We start from the raw sequence: 26,732 nt of genomic DNA, 5'->3' as shown, positions 1-26,732 counted from the left end.
ATACACTGATAGGGTACCTGAACATTCAGCACCACTATCAGTGCTAATATTCTTATATTAGAACTAGTAACATTTGTGTTAATGCGATATTAATATTGATATGAATAGTTCTCACCCCTGTTGCATGGTAGACGGAGGATGGTAGAGCCAGGGCAAATAGCGGATCACCGCCTTGTTGTCACGGTGATTGCCTTTGCTGATCTCCATGGCAGCCACCTGAGCCAAACCCACCTTGAGGTTCCCGCCAAAGGTATCCTCATGGAGAGGCTGACAGCAGGCTTTCATGTGGCTCTGCAGATGAGATCACATGGCAGGTCACATGAATGATTAGAACTGGCATGTTTTATGTTGTAGACAGCTGTGATTGATGCATAATTGGCTGTAACAAAGGATGGACGCAATTAAATTTTTTGCCTCATTTTAGGACAGAAACTAGCTATGTGAATACTGAGTGCACAATTGTAATGTCCTTTCTTGCACACATTTTTGCATTAGTTCTATACACCAACCAAGATAAATACAGAGATGCATACATTTTAAAGATATTCATTTGACATTGTATGCAGGATAACAATTTTTCTGACTCACAATAATATGTTACCCAAGCAGTTGCACAAACAACCAAGAGCGAAACATAATGCATTCCTTTTATTAGTGATCGTATGTACTTTACAATGAGTGGGTGAGTGACACTTACCTTTAATTTAGTAAGTGTGTGCATATCCGCAATGAAGTCCAGCAGCTCACTGATATACTGCCTCATGCATTCCATTGCAGCTGTTGTACACTGAGAGAGAGGTACAGTATATATAACTCAAAGCAGAGAACGATGCCTTAGGCAACTCAGTGATTTCAATTTCTCTGTTAATGCAGTTTCTTGCATCATGCTCTATGATATGAAACTTTGTTATAAAAATACATCGAACACCAGTGATTATACAGTTTGGTATAACTCAATCTTCAGTAACATATGGTCCAGAAACGGACCAACACGTCTGGAAGAGAAGTCTGCTCACCCCAGGAAGTGAAGCAATCATGTGCTTTTGAAGAATGGTAGATTCAGCCAGCCTTGTACCAGCATCTGCACAAACAAACTGATAACACGCACATCCGCATGTCAAATCAACAGCAATATTCAGACAGGGAAACAAGGCTATTTGGCTATGATGGTTTTAGCAATTCATCAATGCTAAAGCTATAATCCCAGCACTTTCACAGGCAGGACAGCAAAACATTTTTTCGTACTGTCAGATATGATGGGGTATTTGTTTGGCCTCTTCACAAAATCCGTTTTAAAAGTGGAAGCCCAACAACTTTTGGGCAACTTATCGATCCTTACCTGGACCAACAGTAAGAGGTTTATGTCAGGTAGTGGAGACTTGAACTTCAGTGCCTGCAGAAGCTCCAGCACCACAATGCGGGACATGTAGAACTTATCCCTCTCCTGATTGTGGGGGAACAAAAGACAAAACACTTCAGTAGCTTGACGACGATAATAGGAAAACGATCATTTCATTACGCCGCATCCGAGCCGCCATTCCGCCCTTCCCCTCGTAGCCGCGGCGTCTCTCCGATAGCGTGATGGAGTGCCGCCCGGGACGGGAGTGTGTTTACCACCCCTCCGTCTCCGCTCGCCATTTATCTGCGGCAAAGCGTCGGGGGGAGAGAGCGGCAGGCGGGTCCTGTGGCACTGCGAATCTCTCCACTCTGTCTTCATTAGGCCTGTGCCAAAGCGGTGCTGCGCCAAGCTCAGCTCTTGTTTTTCGTCGCTTGCTGTTGCTTGTCATTTCTGTACCCTGTTCCCTGGGTTTCAGTATGCTTTCAGAGTCATCAGTCAAGGCTTCTCTCCCTCCCAATTTGGGCGTGGACACCAGAATGGACGGTATGATAAGGTGTGTTAATAGCATGCTAATGTAAATTTAGAGTTTGGTTATTTACAATAACTAACATATGTTCCAGGCATGAAATACCGAGCAACTATTTTAACCTTAAATATCTACTTTTATGGTTGTTTCCATAAACACGACTCTACTATTTTTCACCTAAACCATTATAACACCCTTTCCCAGACCACCAACAGCAACAGCAGCTCACTTTAATAGTCGAGAAAAGGCCTTCACTGCAATAAACTTTCCTGTGCATGAAATGCAATAGGTCACGTTGAGCATTGGCTAAATTAATCCAACGCATACATTAGGCGGCGTGGGACAAAAGCAATAAAGGCGGTGGAAATGGAGTCTGCAGCGGTGACAAGCGTGGTGATGTAGAGAGCCATCCAGCCGGCCTCTCGCTGCAGGGCCCACGGGCAGCCCTACCCCGGCGCGTCCATTACTGATGGAGAGGTGCACTTATGCGGGCCATGCATTTACCGCCAGCACTCCAAAATATGTAAATCAATACCGCCTGATTGGGTACTTCATCAAAGAGACACCGCGGCCCTTTCCTTCACCGCACGGCCATGTTTTTTTTCCGTTACGGAGGGGACGAAGCGGGCGGCTTATTACCTTGTTGAAGGCTCGGTAGCACAGGCCGCACAGCTCCACCAGGTAGGACAGGCTGAAGACGCCGTACTGAATCACGAAGCTGAGCAATTTGGAGAAGGGTTCCAGAAGGCTCTGTGAGTGGGCGGGGAGAGGTCAGTAATCAGGGCCCGAGGCCCCTCGAAATCAGTGCACGCTAACAGCGGCTCACGTTCCAGCGCAACCCGCGGCGACGGTTGTTATGGAGCTTCACGTGGGCTGCAGCACGGATACTACACAAAATTCAGAGCGCTGCTGTCTCCTTTTTCCAGCATTTCATTTCAATATAGGGCACCTATTCATGTCATGTTAAAATTAAATTTGGCCAAGGGACATAAACAAAAAATAATACAATTTTCTCAGTTCAACATTAAAATAACATCTTAAAATAAGTCTGTATAGGATTTATTTTCTCCAAAAAAAAAAATTCTTTAAAATATATATATATATATATATATATATATATATATATATATATATATATATATATATATATTTAAATATTTTCTCTGTGGCTCCCATTTGCTTTAATTTTAACACAATTAAAGAAATATGTTCTTTAACATACAGTATGTGCCCATGTAAGCATCTGAAATATAAACATGAAAAATAGAGTTGAGTACAAAATATCATGCCAAAATCATTTGACCCTGCATGAGAAATTTGATAGAATGCACAACAGAAATGAAACAGCTTGCAAAATGTATGTACATCTGCTTTGTCTTTTCAATTAATGAGCGTTGGAAGCTTACCCTCGTGGCGCTTGAAGTGGGAATCTTTAGCAGGCAAATAATGATTCTTAAGCTGGAGTCTAGGGGACACTGTGTGGGAGAAATGTCATCATAGGCTGATTAAAGTCTACTTAACGAAGGCAACTTAAGCAGTAAAATTGCACTGGAGTGTTTTACAGCAGAATATGGGCGTAAATAGGCTATTTAAGCCTCCGGGTTTATTTCAGGCATATTAAAAGCACCGCAGTAAAAGATGGAGAAGATACCTTCAGCGGTAGCACAGAGGGCAGCTTGGTGAGGAAGGTCTGGAACTGGTTGCAGATGGTGGTCCACAGGTTGCTGGGGGAGTCCATTGGGAGGGCCTCCATGAAGCTTGCGATGTTGTCCAGGCAGTGCAGCATAGTGCCCCCCGCAGGCAGGTTCTTCTTATTATTCAGACCCTGCGGACATCCAGCCAGCTCTGAGGTCTGGGCTTGGGTGAGGAGGCTACTCCCTCGGCTTAAAAACTAGACTGTGTACTGGTTCAATGGTGAGAAGAGTGTGCCACACTAGATTTTGTTGGATTTATTCTTGCAGGATTTCACAGAATTAAGAAACGGGTCCCAATGACAATTATCACATCCAATGGTTTCATATGAAAACCTTTCATTTTGCTCATTGTCTATCAACATCATTCAATATATAATGGCAAATATCCTTTTATGCAGCTGTAATTGGTTGTTAATGCTGTTTTCTAGGTCGGGTTGAAAAAATACAGTAATCTGGTTTGGATTAATCCATAGTACAACTTTCTGAAATATCAAAGGGACATTTACATGAGTTTATGCATTTAAAGTTGGAGTGGAGGTAATGTTTACCCTGTCCACTGAACAGAACAGCTAGCATATGTTCCATGGGACAGCTTAGAAATTAGTGAATGATATATTTTCATCTATTTTCAAAGTTTTTCTTATTACTGTTTGAAAATACACAGCAGAAATGCACAAAGATAAAAAATCCATGGCAAATAGACAATTCTGTGCCTGCGTGATTTTCAAATCCTTCGTGTTGTGATTTTTTTAAGCTTAAATGCCGCATCAAAACAGCAGGACGTGCGAGAAATGTTTTTCTTTAACGATGTCTCCACCTGCTGGACAAAGTATTAAAGCTCATCCGCGCTGTGAAGGCACACACTTTCATCTTAAATCTTAAAAATATTCTGTATATTTGTTAATACATCTGCCAGCACTTTTAGACAGAGCTCAAGTGGTATTTTATATATATTTATATTTTATATACATATAAGGCGAGAACTCACCTCCAGCAGCTGGTTCAGTGCAGCCACAGAACTCAGTTCATTAAAATCAATGAGAGAAGAAGCCAGAGTTCTCAGGAAACTTCCATCTATAATTAAAAGATCAGCACAAAAAAACCGGTAAGTTTGCATCGGTGCGCTCGCGCACTGTCTGCGCTTGGGGACATCTTGGCTCCCCATCAGTCATGATCCCACCTTTGATGTTGCTCTGGAACAGCTGAGGCAGGATGCCGTTGGGGGCCAGCTGGTGGAACACGCACCGCAGGAACTGTTTGGCCACACCAGCGGCGTTTCCCGGGATCAACATGCTGCAGGAAGAGCCAAACAGGGCGCTCGTCAAATCCGTGCTCTCCGCAACACTACAGGCATCCGTACATGTGTACAGTGGAGTAATGAAGGAAAGACAAACATGTACCTCTCGGCTTGGCCAGAGAAATTAGCACTGGATGCTAACCTGCAATAAATAAAAAACCCAGATGAAAAAATGGTTAGCAGCAGAACTTCCTCTCCCACACAAGAGGCATGTTATTTTTACTTTTTGCCATTTAGCAAATGCTCTGACATTTTATACAGCTGCATAGGTTTAGTGAAGCACTTCAGGTTATGTACCTTCATCAGGGTATCAAAGAGGCACCCTAGCTGGGATCCAATCCTAAAACCTTTGCACTATAAGCCCAGTTCCCTACCATTATTCTGCACTGATACACTGCCCAAAAACAACATTATTACAGTATAATTACAGTTTATCATCAACAGCATCATGTTTTCACTTAAAACATTAATGCATAATCTCTAAAAACTGTTATATAAGATTAATTATATTCCTTGCATGAATAATTGTATTGCATCATGCTTGCATCACTGAAGAAAGAGCTGGTGTACAGTGCACTGTATAATGAAGGACTTAAGCAGAGCAGAGGAGATGAAAGTGGTGCATCACCCTACCGGCCCACAGACTGCATGATGTCCAGGAGCAGGGGAGCAGCCAGGTCTGGGCTCAGGTGGATGAACATGGACAGCACCACTACTGCCAGCCCCAGGGTGTCCTCATCGTACTCCTCCAGCACCGCCCCACAATCACGACACCTGTTAACAACAAGCCCATCAGCTGTACTCACACAGTCTACCCACACGCCATCTACCGTATCTCTCTGTCCTTCATTCCATCCACCTGAAATACAGGACATTATCTGACTTTTCCCATCCTTCATTCCATCCACCTGCAACACCGCACACTCTCTGTCTTTTCCTATCCTTCATTCTACCTTCTTGCAAAGTTGGTTTTCTCATTAAGAATGATACATTATTTCTGTAAATTTTGACAGAACAACGCAGTAGAACATATACACAGAACTAAATGACAGTAATTTGAATTGGAAAACACAACTCTGTTCTTTTTATGAAACAGAATCAAAGAGTGAAATTTGGAAAATGACAATGACAATTTTTAAAATCTCAAAGTTTACAAACAAGAGAACACCTTTGGCCATGAAAATGTCTGTGTGTGTATGTGCGTGCGTTTGTTTGTGCATGTGTGTGCATGAGTGCTCTTTTAAGATTTTTTCATTCAATAAGCTTGTATATGGTTAGGGATCCATTTATCAGGGAGAAAATGGGAACAAGCTACATGAAGAATGGGTTCATTACAAGCAGTTGAGAAAGCAATGGATAGGGAATATGGATCGGGAATAGCCTACTTATGTCTGACTTAAAGAATATTATAATGTGACTGCTATTTCACTTATGCATTTTTAATAGGACAAAATGGTCCTGGCAAGATGAAGATCAAATTAAGTGATTGCACTGATTTTGACACTGTCATTACAACTTATGGCTAATCTTTACAATCTACCTCAGAGCCAAAAGCTGCAGTAATGTCATCAGCATATAGTTCTCTTGGTGGAGCTGGCTAAAGGCTTGGATTGAGAATACCGCACTGCACTTTTGAGCACACAGACGCCCCCCCAACAGACCTGTCTGTCATGGTGGTGGGCTGCTCATCCGTGAACTCCTCAGGGGCTGGCACAAACATGCTGACTGTACTGGGAGCAGACAGAAGACTGGTCTTGGTAGCACCTGTAACACAGCAATGAAATAAGCACTGTCATACCCATTCATTTGCCTTCAAAAGCAATAATAGTTTCTACAGATACAAACAATAGTTCCTCTCCAAACACAGCAGCATTAGCAGCACACACATAATAAATGGTTCATCGCTTTAATTGTCCTTTATCTCCATCATACTTTCTCAATTCTGTCTGTGAAGGGCGACCTGATTAATAAACACAAGGTGAGCCTTGACCAAAGGGGAGAAAAAATCACGGTATTAAACATTCATGATGTTTCCGCGCTCTGAAAATGTCACAAAATAAATTGAAATGTCAGTTAAGCTGTGCTGAGGGGGTTGGCACCGAACCTTTTAGCGAACCTGTAATCTAATGAAAAAGTTACTGGGATGTTTCAATTAACATTTCTCTCTCTCAGACAGAAGGCAGGTGGCAGGCTGTCATATTAATCTGATTCTGCAGCAAGACGCGGGAGACCTCGGAAACCATTCCTCCAGGCCTGAACTAGAGCTGCCTGCCTTTCATTAAGCAGTCACTGAGAGGACACACACACTCTCCCAAAGCGCGAAACCTCAGAACGCTTTAAAATGCACAGCGGTAAACAAGTCAGACAGGCTGAGACAGAGATGAAGGTGTGCGTGTATTATATTTGCAGGGGCAGGTTGACCTTTGAGGTGATTGGTGCAGGCAGCGTGCAGGGCGTCTGCGGAGGTGGGTTTTGGGTCCCGAGTATCCGAAGACGCGGGCCTCCAGGCTGGGCACTCACCCGTCTCCCAGGTGCTGATGTTGTGCGGGGCGCTAGACTGGTGCTCCAGCTGCCTCTTCATGAGCTGGCTCATGGTCAGGGCCCCCAGGGACCCGCGCTTCACCTGCCGGTACTGAGCTGGGGGCGACACACACACACAGCCCTTCCCTTCAGCTTGGAGGGTCACCAGCGCTGGGCAGTGGGCAGTCTGTACCGCCACAAGGAAACAGCCTGTACTAGATGGTCCCAGGGGGATATGGAGGGGGCAATTATGCGATTTGAGACCACTTTCTTGAGACTCCTTGGAAACAGAAACAGGATATTTGTCATGTCATTTTAAAAGCCTTCTACTTAGGTGCAAAACTCTGGAAGCCCAGGATAACTGATTGCCACATTGCCTGTTATTGTATCTGAGGAAACATTAGACTCCGAGATTCTGGTTTTGTTATCTTCCATTGCGCAGAGCTCCTAGGCTTTAGAAATTTATAATAATAGCTTTCCACTTAACTGCTCTCCTTGATGGGACTGTTTCAACTCTTCCCTCTACCATTCCAAACAGGAAGTGTCTTTATTGTTATCTGTTGGTTTAAATGTAATTGTCTGCAGTAATTAACATGCTATTATCGGGGGTCTTATCACTGGAAGGAATCCTTGCAGCTGGCAGCGGCAAAGTGCTCTCCGCTGTACGCCCAGCTCCAGGGAGTCAGGTCACCCAGCGAGGAAGTGCTGAGGAGTGCGGGCACCAGCTGGTAGCCATGGCACTCTGGCAATGATGAAGCCATAATGAAGCTGTTAGGAATCCAGAGAGAGCGATAAGCCGGGCCTCCAATCTGTGCTCTCTCATGCTACCTCAGCAGAGAGGCCATTTAGCGCAGCTGAGGGAAGCAGCTCGGGCTGAGTTTTGCTGTCCGCACAGAGCAAGACTGAAACTTCCACTTGCAAAATACTTCTTACACAGATTCCATTTTGTAAACATTTATCAATAACGATTGCATATTTAACACTTTTACCCCAAACGAATACAGCTTTCACTGAAAAATACATTGGAAAATGAATAGAAAGAAGTCTTACAAAAAGATGAGGGAAAAAATCTATGTTATGATGAAGTCAAAATCAAATGAAGTACTAAAGTAAACAAATTCTGTTCATTTTTTCCCTTGAGATTAGATTTTCACATTCTACATTTATTTGAGAATTGTGCTAATATATATATTATTAATATTAATAAAATATAATAATAATGTCTGTGATTTTATCTTAAAACATCTTTGTCCAATACCAGTAAGTCTGGTTTATAAAGCTCATGTCCTATAGGTTAGAAAGTCATTCTTTGAAGCTGTCGTGAGATAATTAAAATGAGGGAAATTTCAAATGACATAGCTTCACTAGGCAGCGACGGTAGCTTTAGAGATATGGAACTACCCTCACTGACCACCATGATGTGGTTCTGGTTTTCATTAATGAAAGATCGTCTTCCTCCCTGTTTAAAAATATTCCACTTACAGCACCGCTGAAATTGTTTCTGATTTCTGACAGAGTTGTGCTATTAGTGTGCTTGTAGGACATCTCCTATAACTGTGATGGGGCAGTTCTATACTGGGGGTATGAATGGCACGGTAAAAAATAAAAGCCAAACGTTAGAAAAACCAGCGTCGGTTCAACAGTGTTACGACTCTGGAAAAACAAGGCAGGGACTTTTGTACTGTGATGGTCTGGAGCACACAGAGAAGGGTGAGGATGAGGAAAGCTCAGACCATCAGTCAAACGTCAGCACAACACCCTATTGGCTGTTCTGTTTTAGAAATAGAAGAAAGAAGCATTCAGATCCTACTTGATATCGAAGAGCGGCTGCTCGTTTCTGGGATTGCGGCTTCGAGAGCGGGAGCCGAGGCGGATTCCCGCGGCTTTTCCAGAGCGGACAGAGCTCTGTGATCTGCAAGGCAATGCGGGTGAGTGACGAGCACAGCAGAAGCAGCTTCTGACCTGGCTAACGGCAGGAAACTGACACCTGGGGGGGGGGGGGGCACCACAGGGGCATTCCGGAGCTTTCACTCGTTCCTGGGTTTTACGCGGGCCTGCGGGCCAGCGTGGTTCCAGCCCGATCAACTGCTCTGATCTGTATTCACCGCGGCCAGACTCAGAGCCTCCAGAATACGCTATTAACCTCACACACCTATTTATGCCCTTATTTATTCACTTTTGCTACTAGCTGGAGTATTGCTACAATTTTTTATTTCTCATGTTTAAAGAGGTAACCAGTTGAACCTCTGTACACAAGTGAATACAGTTTTCTGCAGATTTTAATTCTTTTTTCTGTTTATAGTGATAGTAGTCTATCACATGGGCTCTTAAATCAAGAATGCTATATAGAAATATAGTGATTCTGGATAAATCAAAAACTGAACCTTGCTTTAGTAACAGTCCTATTTGCAGTATGCTAGTTAGTTGTTTAAATCTCTGTTTATTTCAGTGTTTATATTTACAACTGGCTGAAATGGAACAAGGACTGGGACATTCACAAACTGTATAAGCTCAGTACAGTACACAGATATACTAAAATGCTCTCACCCGGGATAAGCTTAGAAGGATACTTTTCAGCTCTTGATTAAGCCTGAACATATAGCTCATATCCTTATTAGCTTATCTGAAGAGTGCTGCACAAAAAGCAGCACGATGTGATTCAATGAAAGAATGAACAGTCCTGGAATGGATCTTTAGTATTCAACACAATACAGCCTGTATGTCTGTTTGCCATGAAACCAAAAGGATCTGCAATAAAAATGGTTTGTGGAATAGAAATTTGTGTGGATTTGCGCACATGCACAAACAGACACGTGCACGCATTCAAACATAAATCCACAAAAATGCATACACAAATGCACATGTGCACACACATACACACAGTACACACTCACAGCCATGCACACAAACTCACATACATACATGCTTCACTGCATAGGCAGTAAAGGACTAGAGGAATGATGATGAACTGATGAATTCTTTTGTTAGATATGTATCTGGTAAACAGAGGAAGCTGAGGATGAGATGGAAGGCCAGGGCCCTTTGGGTCTCTCAAACTGGTAATCCCCTGGTTGTATGAATCTCTGCCTGATCATCTCAGCTGTTGTGTGGAGAACATTCTGATTCATATGTCAAGCATCTCTTAGGAGTGTGCTACATGTCTACAGGGGTGGCACCCTAATATTTAGTTTGACTCTTTCTGATACGCACTTTTCAAATACTGAAAAGTCCTAAAAATATCATCTATCAGTGATTTACGTTCATCCTACAAGCTTTGGGTCCAGCGCCTTTGTCACATCACACTGTATCTCACTGAAACAGAACAGGATGCCAGCTCTTCATGACTTTTTGAGTAAACCTTGGTGCTCATTTCATAAGACCTTCATCACCAAGCCACTAGGATTTCTCCTCATGCCCTTGACACAAAGCACCAACAAGCATAAATACCTGCATCTCCGGCCTGGTCTGCGATCTTGTCCAGAGTGTTGAAGGAGATGTCCAGGTATTCCCTCTGAATGGCGCTGACAGCGATCTTTCTCTGTTTGCGCTGGCGAGGCACGATCTGGATCTTAAACTCAGCTTCCTCATTGTCGTCCTCATTCTTGGGGTCGCTGTCCTCCTCCTCCCCAAAGTCTTCCTCGTCTCCCTCTGGTTGGTTGTCGGGGTCTGCATCTTCTGGGATGTTCAGGAATACGGACCTCCCGGAGGGACTGGCACCCGACCCCCCGCCAGCTTTGATGTCCTCTGGTTGAGTGCAGGCATCATCCAGGGACATTTCGGGAACTGCGGGAGTCTTTCTCAGAAGGTCCCTCTTCTGCTTGAGGGTCAATGGGCTTTCGTGGGAATGGTCACTTACGTCTTCAGTGTGGATGAGATCTTTGTTGTCTGGAAGCTCCAGAGAGGCAGTGGGGGTCATGGAAGGGCTCTTTCTCATTGGTTTCAAGGGGCTTCCTGGAGGGTCCTGGGCCTGGCACTCCTCCACGCTCACTTGCACCACAGGCTTTGGGCGGAAGCTGTTGCTGGCGGCCGGGGATACAGGCGGCCTCCCGTTGGGCTTATCACCAGGGGGGTTCTCGAACTCCTCGTCACTCTCCACGATCCGAAGGGGCGGCAGGGGCTCAAAGACCAGGGAGTCGCTGTCGGACATGGAGAGGATGGAGTGCTTCTCAGGGATGGAGGTGCAGTCAGAGGAGAGGTCAATGAGGTCGGGGTCTTCTTTGGCCTCCGACGTGTCCTCGGGGGAGTCCAGCTTGTCCTCCAAGGTCTCCATGCAGCTCAGTCGCACCTCTGGGATGACGGGCCTCTTGCTGTCCCTGGAGCCACGCCGGTCATGGTTGTCGTTGCCGTCCGCCTTGCCCGAGGAGCCATCGGAGGACCCCTTAGTGTGGTGGTCCCCCTGGCGCGCATTGTAGGCGGAGGCCGGGGGGCCGTGCAGGTCACAGCGGTCGATGCAGGACTTCCTGCGATGCTCGTCCAAGTTGAAGAGGATTGAGTCGGTGTTGCTGATGTCCAGGGACTTCTGCTTGTGCATGGCCTGCAGCCGCTTCTTCTTGGTGCTCTCCTCCCTCACGCAGCGCAGGATGCTGTCCTGCAGGGCGCTGGCCTCGCGATACTCCGACAGCTCGATTTCACCTGACACACAAGAGTGACACATGAGCTGGTTCACCCCATGCATATAACAAGTCATTACCACTGAAGAACAATTTCAGTTGTTACCACTGAACAATGGACACCGGATATCAGAAGCCTCATAGCACAGACATGCAAAGACGAGAATGGTCTGTACAGAAGATATTGCCCTGTCATGTATGCAGATAGAAATTTAGGTGGCCAAAATGTCAGAATCAAAATATTAGTGAATATAACACATTTTAAGAGAAGGCAGTCATATTCCAGCCACACAGATGTGCAGTGTTGGAACTTGTGATACTACCAGGATGGAAATACATGGTCGGTTTCCATAGTAACTTGTGCGTGGGAGGTGGGCAAATGAACAAATTTAATACATTCCATATAATGTCACCCTATAGGTGCATAAAAAAACCCAACCTTGGTCACAATTAATATTGATAACATAAAGCATGCACCATTTTAATATCTGGGGAAACATATGGATGTAACTGTGTGTTAGAATGTACATACAGATTTTATCTGCAACAAAGTGCCACAAAAAATCTATTCGAATCTTGACAGGTGTCCCCATACATGCAGGCCATCCAAATCAACTAAAGGCACATTCAATGGCATACTATGCAGGATTTGTGTTAATGAGGGGCAGGGAGGTGCTGTGTGGTAACCCTTTGAGAGAGACAACCCCTACTTTTCTGAGCATTCAGCTCCACAGGCTGGTACTTCACGGACTTGCTGCCCCCAATTCTCTTCAGCCGGGCGAAGAAGGTCTGAGACTCCTTGTTGCCTGCCCCAGTTGGGGTATCATGGATGTCAGACTCATCAAACACGCTGTCCTCCTCTGGAAATGAGAAGTAAAACGAGCCATGATATACTGAAATTGTTATATCAAAAATATGTATACAAACAATATTTCTGACAAAAATATGTCTCCATCTTTGTAAAAAGGAGCAGTAGTATTTAAACATCCTGTAACCATTTAATACCAGGCACTGAGAAGGGCTCCACTTCACATGAACACACAACATCTGAGGAGATGAGATTTTGTGGAAGTGAATGAAGAGTTGTTAAGATCCCTCATCCTCTGTGCACTCTCAGAGGGGAGCTGAGCGGTACCTTTTTCCTTCTCGCTGTAGCGGCTGATGTTGGAGTTGTCGCTGTACAGAGGCCCCGCGGTGGCGTGGGGCCTGCAGCTGTGGTACTGGGCGTTCAGGGTGTTGACAGTGATGTGGATCAGGTGAAGCACCACCTTGCTCACGTCCATGTCTCGGTAGGGGTACTGCATCCAAGCAAAGCGAGAGAGAAGGGGGAGGATAAGATGTGAACGAAAACCTATGAACTATAAACCATCCATTTTCATAGCAATAATCATTGGAAAATATGTGCTATTTGAATCTGAATCGAATTATATTTCACTATCCATTTTGAATGGTTTAATCATGGCAACAGCAACTGCTGTGGGTATTTAGCATCTATCACAATTACAGTATATTGTGCTTACATATATTGCTCCGGCTATTTGCTTGTTTGCATTTGTCTGTACTTTTAATCTACAGTGTAGATAAGTGTTTACTTTCCCTGTGGTGTTTTTAAACCTTTTGGCCAAGAATGTAATTGTAAATGAGAATATGTTCTTAAATGACCTTCCTGAATAAAGACAGGTCAAGTTATAATATAATAAAGAATAAAGACTTAAATCTCTCACATTGCACAAATGTGCAGATGGCAATGTGGCAAGTGATTACCTTGTAGAGAATGACCAGCAAGGCCTTGAGCCACATCTGACGGATGTGTGGACGCAAAGCCCAGAGAGAGCAGCGGGGCGGCTGCTGGAAGTAGTGCCGCAGCTGGGGGCAGGTGCAGTACTTCAGCACCTGCACCACCAGGGGGAGCAGCTGCTTCCCCAGTCCAATGTTGTAATCCATAACCTGCAAAAGACAAGTTCAGACATTTTCCCCCTTGATCAGGAAACATACCTTTAAACAGCCTTTCCCAAGCCACAGTCTGAAGTCTGAAATCAGTTCCATAATTTGAACCATCCTGCTGTTGCTGTTTTCTGTTGTCTTTGACTTAACTTTTTTTCTTATCAAATATTAGAGTGCACACCCTTCACTCTTCTTCTGTCCCTTCTCTTCCTCACCTGAGCGATACCGGCGATGAAGGCGTTGAAGCAGGTGGAGGTTCTCATCTTCTGTGGAGCGATCATGAAGCAGCCCTCCTGCTGGTCATAGCCCAGCAGCACGTAGAGGTGGCGCTTGACCGTGTTGAAGGCCTTGGCGCTGCCGATGTCCGCCTCAGCGCTGCTCTTGTCCTTCGCCATGAACTTCATCAGCACCATGATCAGGTGGTGCACCGTCTGGTGGTCTATCCCAGCATCCTCTGGTTGCAGGTCCTTAATGATTGAGTCATCCTCAGGCGTGTTCTGGCCTAGGAGAGGGGCTGAACCATCAGGGTTACAGGGCAGGAGAAATTGCGCTGCAAAGGGGCGGGGAGGAGGGGAGGGGAGGAACGGGGGGGGGGGCGGGGTAGAGAATGCCATCATGGTCATCATGTCTGGTCCTTACATGCCCTACAGTCTGTAAATCAAATAGTAGAGAATCGCTCATTTCTTATGATGGCTGTTATGATTGTAAACTATTAATGACCCTACATCTATTATACCAGTTCATTGACACAAATGTGAATTAATAGGAAAAAAATGCTGTGGGGGTTATTGTAACCATATATGATATAGAGCAGAGCTATTCAACACTGGACATGGAGGGTTGCAATTTGTTCAGGCTTCAGTTCCAGCTTGGCATAGTATTACATGACCTGTTTAAGCCCATCATTTTCTTGACTGAACCCAATTCCTTTCCCTCCCCAGGTTTGAGCTTCAGTTGTCTACAGAGAGATGGAAAACCATCTTCTTACTTGCCCTCCACAATGAGAGTTGAATAGCCTGCGTATAGAGAATCTATCTGTTCATAATGGATTGATTAATTAAAAGGCATAACTGTGGGAAGGTCATTTTCAACCTCTTCTAAAGTAATAAATACGCTCTCATCAAGAGCCACAGTAAAGGAAATTTGTGTTTCGGTTGAAGAAGTGAGTCAGACTCGTCTGTTATTTACCTGGCAGGACTTTCTCTATCATATCTCCCAGAGTTGGGGCAGACTGCTCTTGCCTCGCAAGCCTTAGAGCTAAAAACCACACATGGAGAACACGATTTAGGAAATGTTCTGGGGATGCCACAGGATGTGTGCCCAAGCTTCAGATCAATTTGGACAGACTTTCACGTTCAAAACTCAAGCTGCGCTAAAGAGCCAAAAACGTAAATGTCTGACGGGCGGTGGATAATGGGCTTTCCAGCAGTGCTGCTGTGCAGCGGCCAGCTCAGACCAAACAGTCATTAGCTGATAAAATGGCTACAGCGAAAAATTCTAACACAATTGAATATGTTAACTTGGCCCTCTAGTCCAATCAAAAACTAGAAACACACCCTATCCATACCCTTCTAATCTCATTGACTTTGCTCTAAATTCTTCAAAGCATGCTTTGTTAATGTGTCATATATTATAACAGCCATGTGATGATGTCTACTGCCATATATTGAATTAGCCTTGTGTAACACTGGCTGATTAGCTAAGCTTAATGACTTGATAAAACATTGAGGTACACAACATATACATACATACACATATACATACATAATAATTGATAGGTGACTGGTGTGTGACCCCAAAATTCAGTGCAGCCTCATTTCAATGTATTTCTGCCTCTGGCTCATGTGATAAACTGCTTTCATAAAGAAATGTTGTTAACTTGTCAACACAAATTCATTGCTATAGAAATAGTTTTGCTGAAATTGAATTCCAAACATAAATTAAAGTAGGTTCATCAGCTCTCGCTGCTTTGGCCAGGCCTGGCCCTGAGCTAAATATTATTTATACTGACAAAAAAATAATAGCACATTTGCCATCGGGGTAATTTGTGAGGCTTTTTCAAAATGTCTTATCAAGCTAACATGGTCCTGAACAACGTTCCTGAAACCCAGACATCCTGTGCAAAAAAAATGAAAAATAAAAACAAGGAAAAGGAAACAGAGGGAGGCAGTCCCCCTCCTACAGACAAGGATGAGAAATGAAGGGCAAATAGGACAAGGATATTCGCCTTACAAAGGCCTTACGGACTTACAAAACCTTCTGAGAGACGAGTGAGCGGAGAGAGAGAGACGGGAGGAGGACGGGAACAGACGCTCGCTCGGGCCGAGCGGGAGCGGCAGAGACTCACGCAGTCTGTTGCTCAGCGTCTCGGGGAGGGAGAAGGCCCGCTTGGACTCGGCCGGGCCCTTCACGCTGTCGCGCAGGGAGCGCACGCTCTTCTGCCGGTTCCGCGCGAAGCGCGCCCGTCGGATCTTCCACATGGCGGCGTCGCTCAGGTTGGCCACGTTAGTCCGCACGGCCGTGATGGCTGCCGGGGGAGGGAACAGGGACGGCGATCAAAATGGCGATCAACCTGCAGTGCTGCTGTACTGGTTTTTTCAATATAGCATACAGTGAGCTAACTTTGCTGCATGGTAACTGAAACACTACCTCCATTTTACGCCAGACACACACACACACACACACACACACTAAAATACATTTTCTTTGTGGTACTGCTACCATCCAGTCAACCAGAATGGTGCGACACGGGGACGTAACGGGGTGTCGGAGCGTACTGGTGGGGAAAGGGAACTCCTTGTTGCAGTCAAGGTGCAGCTGGGCCTCCAAGGACAGCGTCTCGAAGCGATTGACGAAGAACTCCCAGCTGAGTGCCGGGACGTCCTTCTTGAGGAAGTGGAGCAGCAGCAGCTTGCTCAGGATGATGGGCCGGTCCCTCACCACCGTGTCGAACTGGAAGTCCAGGCACAGACACAGGCCCTGCAGAGAGGGACACACACTGAGGCGCGTACCGCACGCTCACCCTCATACCAGCCGCCGCTACGTTCATGCGCAGGCGTAGGTTAAAGCGGAGGGCGGGAACAGGAGCTCAGGCCTTCCCCCGCCCCCGTACTCACCTGCAGCGCGGGCCTCTTGATGGTGTCCAGGAGCAGCCGGGCGCGGGTGGCCACGGCCGGGTTCACGTCCTCCACGGCGGCCAGGAAGCAGCAGAAGGAGTGGGCCAGCGAGTACTTCAGCAGGTGGTTCTTGTTCACGGAGGTGATGTCCAGGAACCGGCACAGCACGGCCACTCTCTCCACTGGCGGCACCAATCAGAAAGAGGCATTTCCCCAAACATGTTAATGAGTGCTGATTCCTCAGAGCCAGAGAGCACCAGTCATTAGGAAAACTTAGTAAAGGCTATTCTACCCTCATTTTGTAGACCTGATAGGGGGTTCAAATTGATCTCTGATTAGTGAAACTAAGGATGTTTGGTGAAATTATTTGGAAATATATTGAGTCATATCTGATCACAACATTATTGAAATACCATTTTTGAACCCTAATTGCTTTTGAATCCCTTGCCCTCCAGAATTATTGGCACCTTTGGGAAAGGCTATGAAAAACTGTCATTGTTTGTCAGCTTGATCTTACACTCAAAACATGAAAGAAATCTAACCTTTAATTGAGGCAAAATTGTTCAAATAAATACAAATCATATGCATAAATAAATAATATTTGCATAACATAAATATAACCATTTAATAATAATAAATAAATATTCTTCTCAGAAATGCATGTCACGAAAGTGTACTCCTCTGCAAGATGGCTACTCTTACAGTATCTGGCCACTAAGAGGCAGCATGGTACCAAATCCAGATTAGAGCAGGGGGTGTTTTTGCCAAATTGTCTGCAGCACTCAGTCAGGCACTGACACCCAACTGGGCTCCTTCTGGGTGATATACAGAGACGTGTAAATGACCATCTGCTTGGGACCGGCTAAAGTCTCTAATCTGTGGACATAATTAGTTAATTAGAAATAATGGTTTATTAAATGACTGAGGTGGGCTCAAACCCATCAATGTGTGACAAGCCATCACAAGCAAAACAACATCACAGCTTTCAAAAACATATCTCACCTGTCTCTGTTAGTTCAATAAATGCACATGTGTGCATTGATACACGGACTAATGTCTACATTGTGCAAGTCCTTTACACTGTCTGTGAGGGAATTCCTGTATATATTAGCCCTGCGTCTGTGAGATTTCTCCTCTCCTCCAAAACTCTGGCCCTGTTCCACAGACCCTGCCCTCTCCAAGGGCATCCGCTCCCTCAGTCCAATTCTACAGTCATCGCCTCCTTACCAATCCCACAATCTTTCAGTGCCAGAGTTGCCCCAGTAACCAGTCCAGAGTAGTGGGAGATCATTGAGTCTGTGTGAGGGCGGGTTTCTGCCTCCTACACACTATTAGACTAAAATGCTGTCACAGTCATGTGCATTGATATACACACTCCACCAAGCTGTTCCGCAAAGAGTTTTATTGTTATACCATTAGCACTAAACGGACTGACATTTATATGCCGCATGTCTCGGCAATAACAATGATAGTAATTTTTGTGATCCTTATCGGCTTTTGTTGCTGTTCAAGGAGCAGTAATCAACAATATAACGCTCATCTTTAAAATGAATCATAGTTGTTTTTGCAAAGCCTTCTGCAGCATTACACCGTCCTTACACGGACCTTATGTTGACCCTACCTGCTTCAAAACGCATCTTCCAGTCCTTGCTGTTGAAGTGGCTGTCCACGATCCCCCAGAAGATGTCAGCACCGTGGGGCAGGGAGAGGGCATGCAGGAGCTGGGGCACTGCCAGGGAGGCCAGCTGGCAGAACTCAGACTTCAGCATACGCCACAGGCTACAGGGGCGAGAAGCTAGTTCATAAGACACCCGGAGCGATGTGCAGCTCATCTCTACCCCGGACACCTGAACTCAAAGCCAGCTTCTTAATATCTTCCCTTGGTCAAGCAGGGCTACAGGCTTATCATTCTATGGTTATCAGAGAGGAGATGAGCAATTTATCACATAGAGAAGAAGAGACGTTGTGTCACTAGTTCACCTGGGTATCAGCATCTTGTCCTGGACATAGGCAAGGAACTGAGGGTGGTCTTTGCGGGCCAAATACAGACACTCGCCGTGAAGACACAGGATTTTCAAGCAGTTCAACATGTTGAAGAGGATGTCTGGCTCATCAAATTTAGCCATTTCCTGGAAGGCAAGAAGTGCTGTATTTTAACATGTTGAACAGCAGGTTTTTTTTTTCTTCAAAATTCTGTGTTCTGGAACTCCATTGCTTTCAATTACCAGTAGTGACTGTTATATCAGCATTATAATGTTTAGTTAAGAACATTCTAATCACATATTTATGAACTTTAAAGGGTACAAAATGGATAGAAATATAATAAATATAACAAATACAATACACCTACCTGTAGTATGGTGTAAATGAGCTTGAGGGACACTGGCAGCTGCTGGTAGGAGAACTTCTTTTCAGCATTGTTCCTCATGGCTGTGTGACACATATATTGAGGATTCAGTAAGAAAACCTACCTGCACATGGTCACAGAGGAAGCAGGACAACATTATAATATATACAGAACTGTATTCTAATATTCTGACACCCCCACTCACCAATTCCACTATATCCCAACATATATTGGGAGTGGAGGGTCAAAAAAAATTATTTCATTTATTTATTTATTTATTATTTCTTCTTTTATTTCTGCTGCGCTTGCTGAAACGCTAGCTTTTTGCTTAGGCTTACTTCCTAGATTAACATGTACACTCTGGGCTCTGTTTCACCGTGGACACGTACAAGGGTTGTCGGGGGAGTGGCTCTGATTGCCGGGGTTGTCTGCCTGTCTGCCGGCAGGGTTGTCTCCCTCCTCAGGCCCTTGGTCATTGCCTATGGAGAACTCAGCCCGGGGAAAGATCAGCGTGTCCTCCAGGCTGTCTGTGGGCTCCTACAGAGGAACCCACCACAAATCACCAGCGTCAGCATTTCTTAAAAGACAGGCCTATGGAATGACGGTTACCACCACTGTTTCTAGAAGTTGCGGGAAAATAATTTAACAACAAAGCAAACATGCCCTTTTAGGGTCAAAACTTTAGAGATGGCTTTGGCATAATCAGCGACATAAAAGCTAACCCACCCTATGAGAACAAATAACAAAATCTAGCATCAATTACATCAAGTCCCCATAGAGATCTTGGAGAAGAAACAATCAGCCCTAAGTATGTCATGAGATAAGTGGGCGGACCTATTAGCGCTGGACATACTTTAGCGCTGCATGAGAAATGGGGCAGTAACACATATAAACAGGAAAGCCAGCTAACGGGAAGGGGGGGGGGGGGTTGTGAAAGAGGGAGCGGTTCTGTGAGGACGCGTCCGTTCGATGTCGCGTGTCCGTCGGGGCCCTCACCACCAGGCGAATCTCCTCCCGGGGGGCCAGCCTCTCCAGCAGCTCGCAGCCCAGCTGGTAGCACAGGATGCTGGACTGGCACAGGCTGCACTCCAGGGCCTTCTCGTCCTTTTGGCAGGTGTGCGAGCCGCCCCACGGCGCCTGGAAGACGTTGTTAACGATGCCCATGATGTCCTTGGCCAGGCTGTTGTCCAGGCCCAGCGTCACGCCGTCGTCCTGCAGCTCCATCTGTCCCGGCAGAGACGTCGGATGCCGTTACTGGAGTTTCATTAGTGATCTCAGTGTGCAACGGGAGACCTCCGCAGTCATTGACAGCAGTGTCATTAGGACTGTTACTAGCACCGGTTCCATTTATAAGGGAGTTTTTACACTGATTTTGGTAGGCAGCCAGGCGTATTGCCTTTTTATGGGTACTCTCCTACTCCAACGGTGGAGCAATTCCACAGCATGCACGCATACACAGACAAAACAAAAAACACAAATGCCAACAAGTGCATACACACATTTAGACACACATACACATAAACATACACAAAAAAACGACACACAAACATGGGCACACACACACACACATATGCACATACACAAATAAAAACACTTGAATACAAATATTAACATGTGCATACACACACTCAGACACACAGATACAAACACAGATACAAACAAAGCAAAACACACAAATACACGCGCAATCACGCATATGCACACACACAAACGTGCAGACACACACAATCAAACTGCTTGTATTTTATTAGGTCACCTGCTTGAGGATGAGGTCGAACATCAGGATGAAGCAGCCCAGGTTCATGTCGTCGTCCTCGCAGTCCAGGTCGAGGGCGCAGTGGGCGGGGGCGTGGCCCAGGTTCTTAAAGGGGCTGCAGCGCAGCGGGCTGCGGAAGGGGCTGCGGAAGGGGCTAGGGAAGGGGCTCAGGGTGCTGTGCTGGCCACGCCTTCCCGGATCCGACACCACGCTCACCTGCAAACACCACAGCAGGCATCTAACACAAAGCACTTAATCGCACCCGGCAGGGGTCAAAGGTCAACCTAGCCAGGGGGGTCTTTTAATGTACTGCTTTTATGCCATTGCTAAAGTTTCATGAAATTAAGTGTGTTGAAAAACATTATTTAATCTGCAGTGGCTGCCATAGCAACACAAATATCTAGGGAGTCGACAACACAGGCTAGAAATAGTGCAATTGCAAATGTGTGCTTCTAGGCTGCTATTGGCTTAGCTGTAGCTTTGTTGTGAGGGCAGCAGTGTGCATGGAAAGGGCTTGTTTCTGCAGTCTTTGGAAAGGACTGTGGAAAAAGTCAGTGTGTGACTCATTCGAGGCAGGATCACTTGGCCCGAATCCTCTCCCCCTCGGCCGGATGGTCTGTCATAGGCCTCTGCGCTCTCACCCTTCGAGCCCCTGTGTTTCCTGACAGGTCCGTCGCCCGCGCTTTCCGCTGATTGGCCAGCTCCTTCAGTGAGTTCACTCCATCAGAGAACATGCCAATCAGCAGCTGGAGAGGCACCACGATGTCCAGCTCTGATAGCACCTGCACAAACACACGAACAGGCACACATACAGACAGACACACAAGCGCGCAAGGACACACACACACACACACACACACACACACACAAACAAGCAGACACACACACCCACACGCACGCAAACACACACACACACACAGATAGACAAACATTTCTGCTGTATTTAGAGGTTTTGATGGATATATGTCGCATTTGAAAATATACCATCACTAACTCAAAATCTGTTACACAATGATACAAAAGGGAAAATATGATGATTATTTTGGCAGTGTGGGTTGTGACAGCACATAAAGCAGTGAATCAAAAGGCACAGTCCCTCACAAAGAGCAATAGCTTTCTGAAGCAGTTTCATGCCAACAGCATGACCTAGATCCATATTCAGCACAATCCGCACAGCCACAAACCACATCCAATGCTGAATTCCCCTATTCTGGCCTGCACAACCAGGCATAAATCAGCAACCAAGTCCTTCGAGAGATTTTCAATATACTTCCTAAATCTGTATAATAGGCACATCTGACTTTGGTTGTGGGTTCAGTGTCTACACTGCATAGACAGACCCACTTAATGTCAATGGAAGATTCCAGAATGCATAAGCCACAGATAAAGGCATCAGCTGGATGAAAGGAAATTCGAAGCGATCCCATTCTTTTCCCATTCCGCAGCCCAGAATGGACTGGCAGGATGCAGCAGTGAACGGGCCTGTCCTGGAACACTGCACTGGTGGAGTACTCACGTGGAGCCAGAGCAAAGCCTGCTCTTGGACAGACGCCGGGTACCCCGAGAACCGGCAGCTGATGAACCCAAACATCTCCTCCATGGAAAAAGGCAGTGGGCACAGCTCAATGTCAAACATCTTACTGTAGGGGGAGAGAGAAGGAAACCACAATCACTGTCTGCACTCGAAGTATCTTTCTTAACTAGGCAATGTAAAAAAAAATTCACAGGGGCAACTGAATGATATTAGCAGTGGGTCTGAAAGATGTGCTGTGGAGCCCTGTTAATATATAGTGTTTTCACAGGGTGAAGGTGACCCAGGTGATGAACAGTCAGAACAGTGCAGGGGGACTGGGGAGAAGGGGTGGGTACCTGAGAACCTCCCGGAACTCCTTGAGCTGGTGGTCAGGCACCTCGGTGCGGATGGCCTCCAGCCATTCGGGCATGAAGCACTCCCAAAGCGGCTGGCTGATGACGTTGTAGGGGATCAGGCACAGGATCCGGTTGAGACCCTCCTTCAGCTGTGTCACCGTGCTGCACGACTTGTCCCAGTAACCTCCCACCTGGGGACATCCACAATCGCTCAGGACACGGCTGACGTCACACATTGGCAGCACCAAAGGAACACTGAAAACCTTCCGGCTCACTAGAGCAGAACGCTGGGCACAGACTCCGGTTGCCAGATTTATAATTTGTTACAAACCAGACGCGGACTTAGGGGGGAGGGGTGCTGTCAGAACTGATGGAGGACCCAGGTGTTGGGGGGGAGTTGGTGGATTGGGGGGGGGGGGGGGGTAGTGGAGAAAATTACAAACTGGTGGTGATATTACAATCAATTAACCAGACCGGACATTTATATTGTCCAGACCACAAACTGGACCTGTACAAATACTTTGTACAAACATTCCGGTCCAAAAACGGCCATCTGGCAACCCTAGCACAGACATGTACTGATGGTGCAAGAATAAACTGAAAACTGGGTAAACTGCAAACAGACAAAACTGGGGACAGGTACGACGCTAGAGACAGAACATGTGAGAGCGATTAAAATAACACAGTATTGTAACAGATGAAGACAGCACAACTGTATTAGGAGCCGTCTTGGGAACAAAGATAAATTAATGGGCCACACTGCCTATTAATAAGAGCAGCCATAATTCAGACAGGCACAGGAATAATTTCAAAGGTATCCCTGAAGCCCTTAGGTCCAGAGTATTACCACAGAATAGCGTCACAACATTTTTTTCCAAGAGGTATCAATACTACAGTTTTTTCAATGGCTATGCCACGCTGTCCCTATCTCATGGAGAACTTTGAGCCAACTGACAGCCACACATAGAGGCTGGAACACCCTTTAACCTTGAGGGCCTGCCAGTTATGACTCTTAGAACGAGGAAACCCTATTATTTTGTGATTTTAGTTTATTAATACACCAGTCGTTTCCACTCATGACAAACTTACACTCGCACTTTCCCTCACGCTCACACTCACACTCCGACTCACCCGCGCAAACTCCACTGGCTTGGGCAGCAGGCACATGACCATGACGTCGAAGCGCACGTCGCACACCGTCTTCAGCCACTTGGTAACAAACTGCGGCTTGAGCTTCTCCACCAAGCTGCCCACCTCGTCGTCCATCATGTAGGCGGTGGAGTGGAACCACTGGAACACCATGCTGACCAGCCGGGCCAAGCTCTCCGTGGGCGTGTTCTCACTCGGTGTGCACAGGCTCACCTACAGGAGCAGAAGGTGCTGATGTGAGGTAGAGGCATAAGCAGAGAGATTTCCATATAAACAGCCCACAGTAAAATGTCCAGTATTAATTCAACTCTTAACAGATAACATTTGGCCGCACTCTGGAATGTGGAACCAAATGTTATCTGTTAAGAGTCAAATTAACACTGTTAGAGTTGAATTAAAACTGGAGATTTTACTGTGCAGAAAGCACAGCATGCTTTGACGCAGCATTGCAGTGGACATTAATGTGCACATGGCTGTACTACTGACTGGGATGGTGGAGCCACATAAGAACCCAACCAGCGTCTCTAGCACAGTACCAAGGTCACTTTCACAGAGGGCCAACCCGTCGACACAGAAAATTTTACTATAGCAAAACCCAGCACCCAGCATTGGATGACAAATTACAACACAGAATTATTGAATACAATTCACAACGCCGTATAGCTCAGAATGACAAAATACACTGTAAAGTAATACTAGTAATTCTCTACCACACAACAGACCGTAACACAGAATAATAATAGACTCTGCTACAGTACTTTTCCACTGAGAAAAAAAAAATCAACCTTTGTGATCCAAAGTGCAAAAGAGCCAGATGCCAATTATAGTGTGACTGCTAAAGTGACCCAGTTTGCCAGTCTTGACATATTTATTTTAAAAATACAAACCTGTGCCCAAGCATCTTTATTTTACAGAGTGGCTTTAAGTGACTCACTATAGCCTACTCAGGGATGCTGAGAAGAGGCGAAATTAACCTAGCGGAAACGCAGCCAACTGAGCCATGCACCGGTTGCTACTGATGACTGAGCACAACCAACAATGAGGACATGAAAGTTTTAGTACAGAGACGCGGTGAACTGAGGTTAACCGCCAAGCACACGGAACAGTGGCCAGATAAGAGAATCTCACCAGGAACCAGATACCGAACTGACTGAGCAGCCTCTGGTCATGCTGGTCGTCCTCTTTGTTGTCAAAGTCGATGTTGTCCAAGGAGTGGTGAGAAGCTGACAGGCCCATCTGTCGGCGTTTGTTCATCTCGTACTCCCGCAGCTCTGCGTGGATCTCCGCTTCCTTCAGCAGACTGGATGCGATGTCCAGTCACAGCCATATGTGTGTGTAGAAATTGAACATCCGAGATCAGTGATAGGTAGTACATAGTGAAATGTCTCGTGTTTATTCATCTCCAACGGAGTACGTTACATATGAGTCCAGTAGGGACCATCAATCTAGACTAAGGTGAGACTACGTTAATGTGCTCATTAACAAATGTAGGCTATTTACGTTTGAATTAGCCTAAATATTGGACATTTAAGAACTGCACATAAGGGAAGTGACTGTTATTTATGTACCATAGTAAAGTTAGCTCTGTAGCTATGCAGTTACAGGCAAACTGGACAAGATTATAATAACGAAACGCTTATTTAGCCTGGCCTTTTATTTGCCCCGCTTCTCCATAAAAGCAGAATGAACGTGGAAGAATATAACCTAACTTGTAACCTTCGACGGCTTGCTGTAACTCTAAAGTGGCGGCAGATTTATTTTCTTGTGTCAACATTTCGTGAAAACCGTTCGGACTTCCGGCTATTGAGCTAATATTGAGTGAAAATGGTTGCATATCTTGTGAAAGTAACCCAGATTCGATGAGCAACTCCTGTAATATTTTCGCCCATTTGATAGCACTTAGTATGTCCTGTTTTGTTTGTTTTTTTGTTCGTTGTGGAGATGTTCGTGCGTGTTATTGCCATAGACCGTAGGTTATTGCAGAGGAATGCACCATGCTACGCTAAAAATCTGTGTTTATTAATTTGAAGTGTCTAGTTCATTCAATGAATTTATATTAGGGGCAGGTATTCCGCTTTATCAAGGACAGGTCTGAAAAACGTTGTGTTACAAGCTTTCAAACTTCCAGTTTTTCTTTTATTAACTTATCAACTGCTTCTGTTGGCTACCTTCAAATTCAATCAACTGCATGCTTCATCTTTACAAGCAACTACTAGTCATTGTGCATTCCCATGCTTCATATTTCTGCACGTCTTGAACCTTTAACTGAAGCTTGAGTCTAATTTGTTATGAGTTAACCTAATGAATAAGTGCACCCTAGAGACAATCACCTTGGACTGCACTATTTAATTAGGCAATGAAGCAACAGTGAATGAAACTGAGAAAAAGCTTGACATATAAACAAGATAGTTTAATAACCACAAAAAAAGTCCTGTTTCAAAATGGGGCCAGTGCAAACGGTTCAGTCATTAGACTTGGACCATTTCACAAGAGCATTTTGTGGGTTTTAACATATCAACATCTGATTTACACAAACGGCTTTTTCTTCTTTTTGAGAGGCCATGG

General features: G+C 45.4%; 1 protein-coding gene across 10 annotated transcripts in view; it reads right to left on the bottom strand.

The window, feature by feature from the left end:
* Positions 1-26,732, bottom strand: part of LOC118206714 (protein unc-79 homolog) — a 50,038-nt gene that overhangs the window by 5,123 nt on the left and 18,183 nt on the right. For 2 of the 10 annotated variants that reach the window (XM_035379729.1, XM_035379788.1), the window contains exons 13-46: positions 25,296-25,467; positions 24,150-24,380; positions 23,019-23,209; positions 22,666-22,789; positions 21,791-21,931; positions 21,150-21,365; positions 20,390-20,617; positions 19,783-19,930; positions 19,397-19,476; positions 19,027-19,175; positions 18,668-18,825; positions 17,047-17,228; positions 16,708-16,909; positions 16,278-16,457; positions 15,119-15,187; positions 14,146-14,480; positions 13,751-13,933; positions 13,122-13,284; positions 12,697-12,846; positions 10,824-12,008; positions 9,187-9,288; positions 7,278-7,493; positions 6,518-6,620; positions 5,490-5,630; positions 4,960-4,998; positions 4,740-4,852; positions 4,548-4,633; positions 3,517-3,690; positions 3,272-3,340; positions 2,505-2,615; positions 1,340-1,444; positions 1,017-1,094; positions 698-787; positions 116-291 (exon numbers count right to left, since the gene is read on the bottom strand). In XM_035379729.1, the coding sequence (XP_035235620.1) occupies positions 116-291; positions 698-787; positions 1,017-1,094; positions 1,340-1,444; positions 2,505-2,615; positions 3,272-3,340; positions 3,517-3,690; positions 4,548-4,633; positions 4,740-4,852; positions 4,960-4,998; positions 5,490-5,630; positions 6,518-6,620; positions 7,278-7,493; positions 9,187-9,288; positions 10,824-12,008; positions 12,697-12,846; positions 13,122-13,284; positions 13,751-13,933; positions 14,146-14,480; positions 15,119-15,187; positions 16,278-16,457; positions 16,708-16,909; positions 17,047-17,228; positions 18,668-18,825; positions 19,027-19,175; positions 19,397-19,476; positions 19,783-19,930; positions 20,390-20,617; positions 21,150-21,365; positions 21,791-21,931; positions 22,666-22,789; positions 23,019-23,209; positions 24,150-24,380; positions 25,296-25,467 (6,090 nt within the window). The remainder of the gene's footprint in view (positions 1-115; positions 292-697; positions 788-1,016; positions 1,095-1,339; positions 1,445-2,504; positions 2,616-3,271; positions 3,341-3,516; positions 3,691-4,547; positions 4,634-4,739; positions 4,853-4,959; positions 4,999-5,489; positions 5,631-6,517; positions 6,621-7,277; positions 7,494-9,186; positions 9,289-10,823; positions 12,009-12,696; positions 12,847-13,121; positions 13,285-13,750; positions 13,934-14,145; positions 14,481-15,118; positions 15,188-16,277; positions 16,458-16,707; positions 16,910-17,046; positions 17,229-18,667; positions 18,826-19,026; positions 19,176-19,396; positions 19,477-19,782; positions 19,931-20,389; positions 20,618-21,149; positions 21,366-21,790; positions 21,932-22,665; positions 22,790-23,018; positions 23,210-24,149; positions 24,381-25,295; positions 25,468-26,732) is intronic. The other 8 variants (XM_035379802.1, XM_035379761.1, XM_035379739.1 and 5 more) reach the window with 8 other exon arrangements.

The sequence above is a fragment of the Anguilla anguilla genome, chromosome 1 (assembly GCF_013347855.1).
Source record: "Anguilla anguilla isolate fAngAng1 chromosome 1, fAngAng1.pri, whole genome shotgun sequence".
Taxonomy (NCBI): Eukaryota; Metazoa; Chordata; class Actinopteri; order Anguilliformes; family Anguillidae; genus Anguilla; species Anguilla anguilla.
The sequence above is the reverse complement of the archived record's forward strand: the minus strand, read 5'-3'. Positions and strand labels throughout refer to the sequence as shown.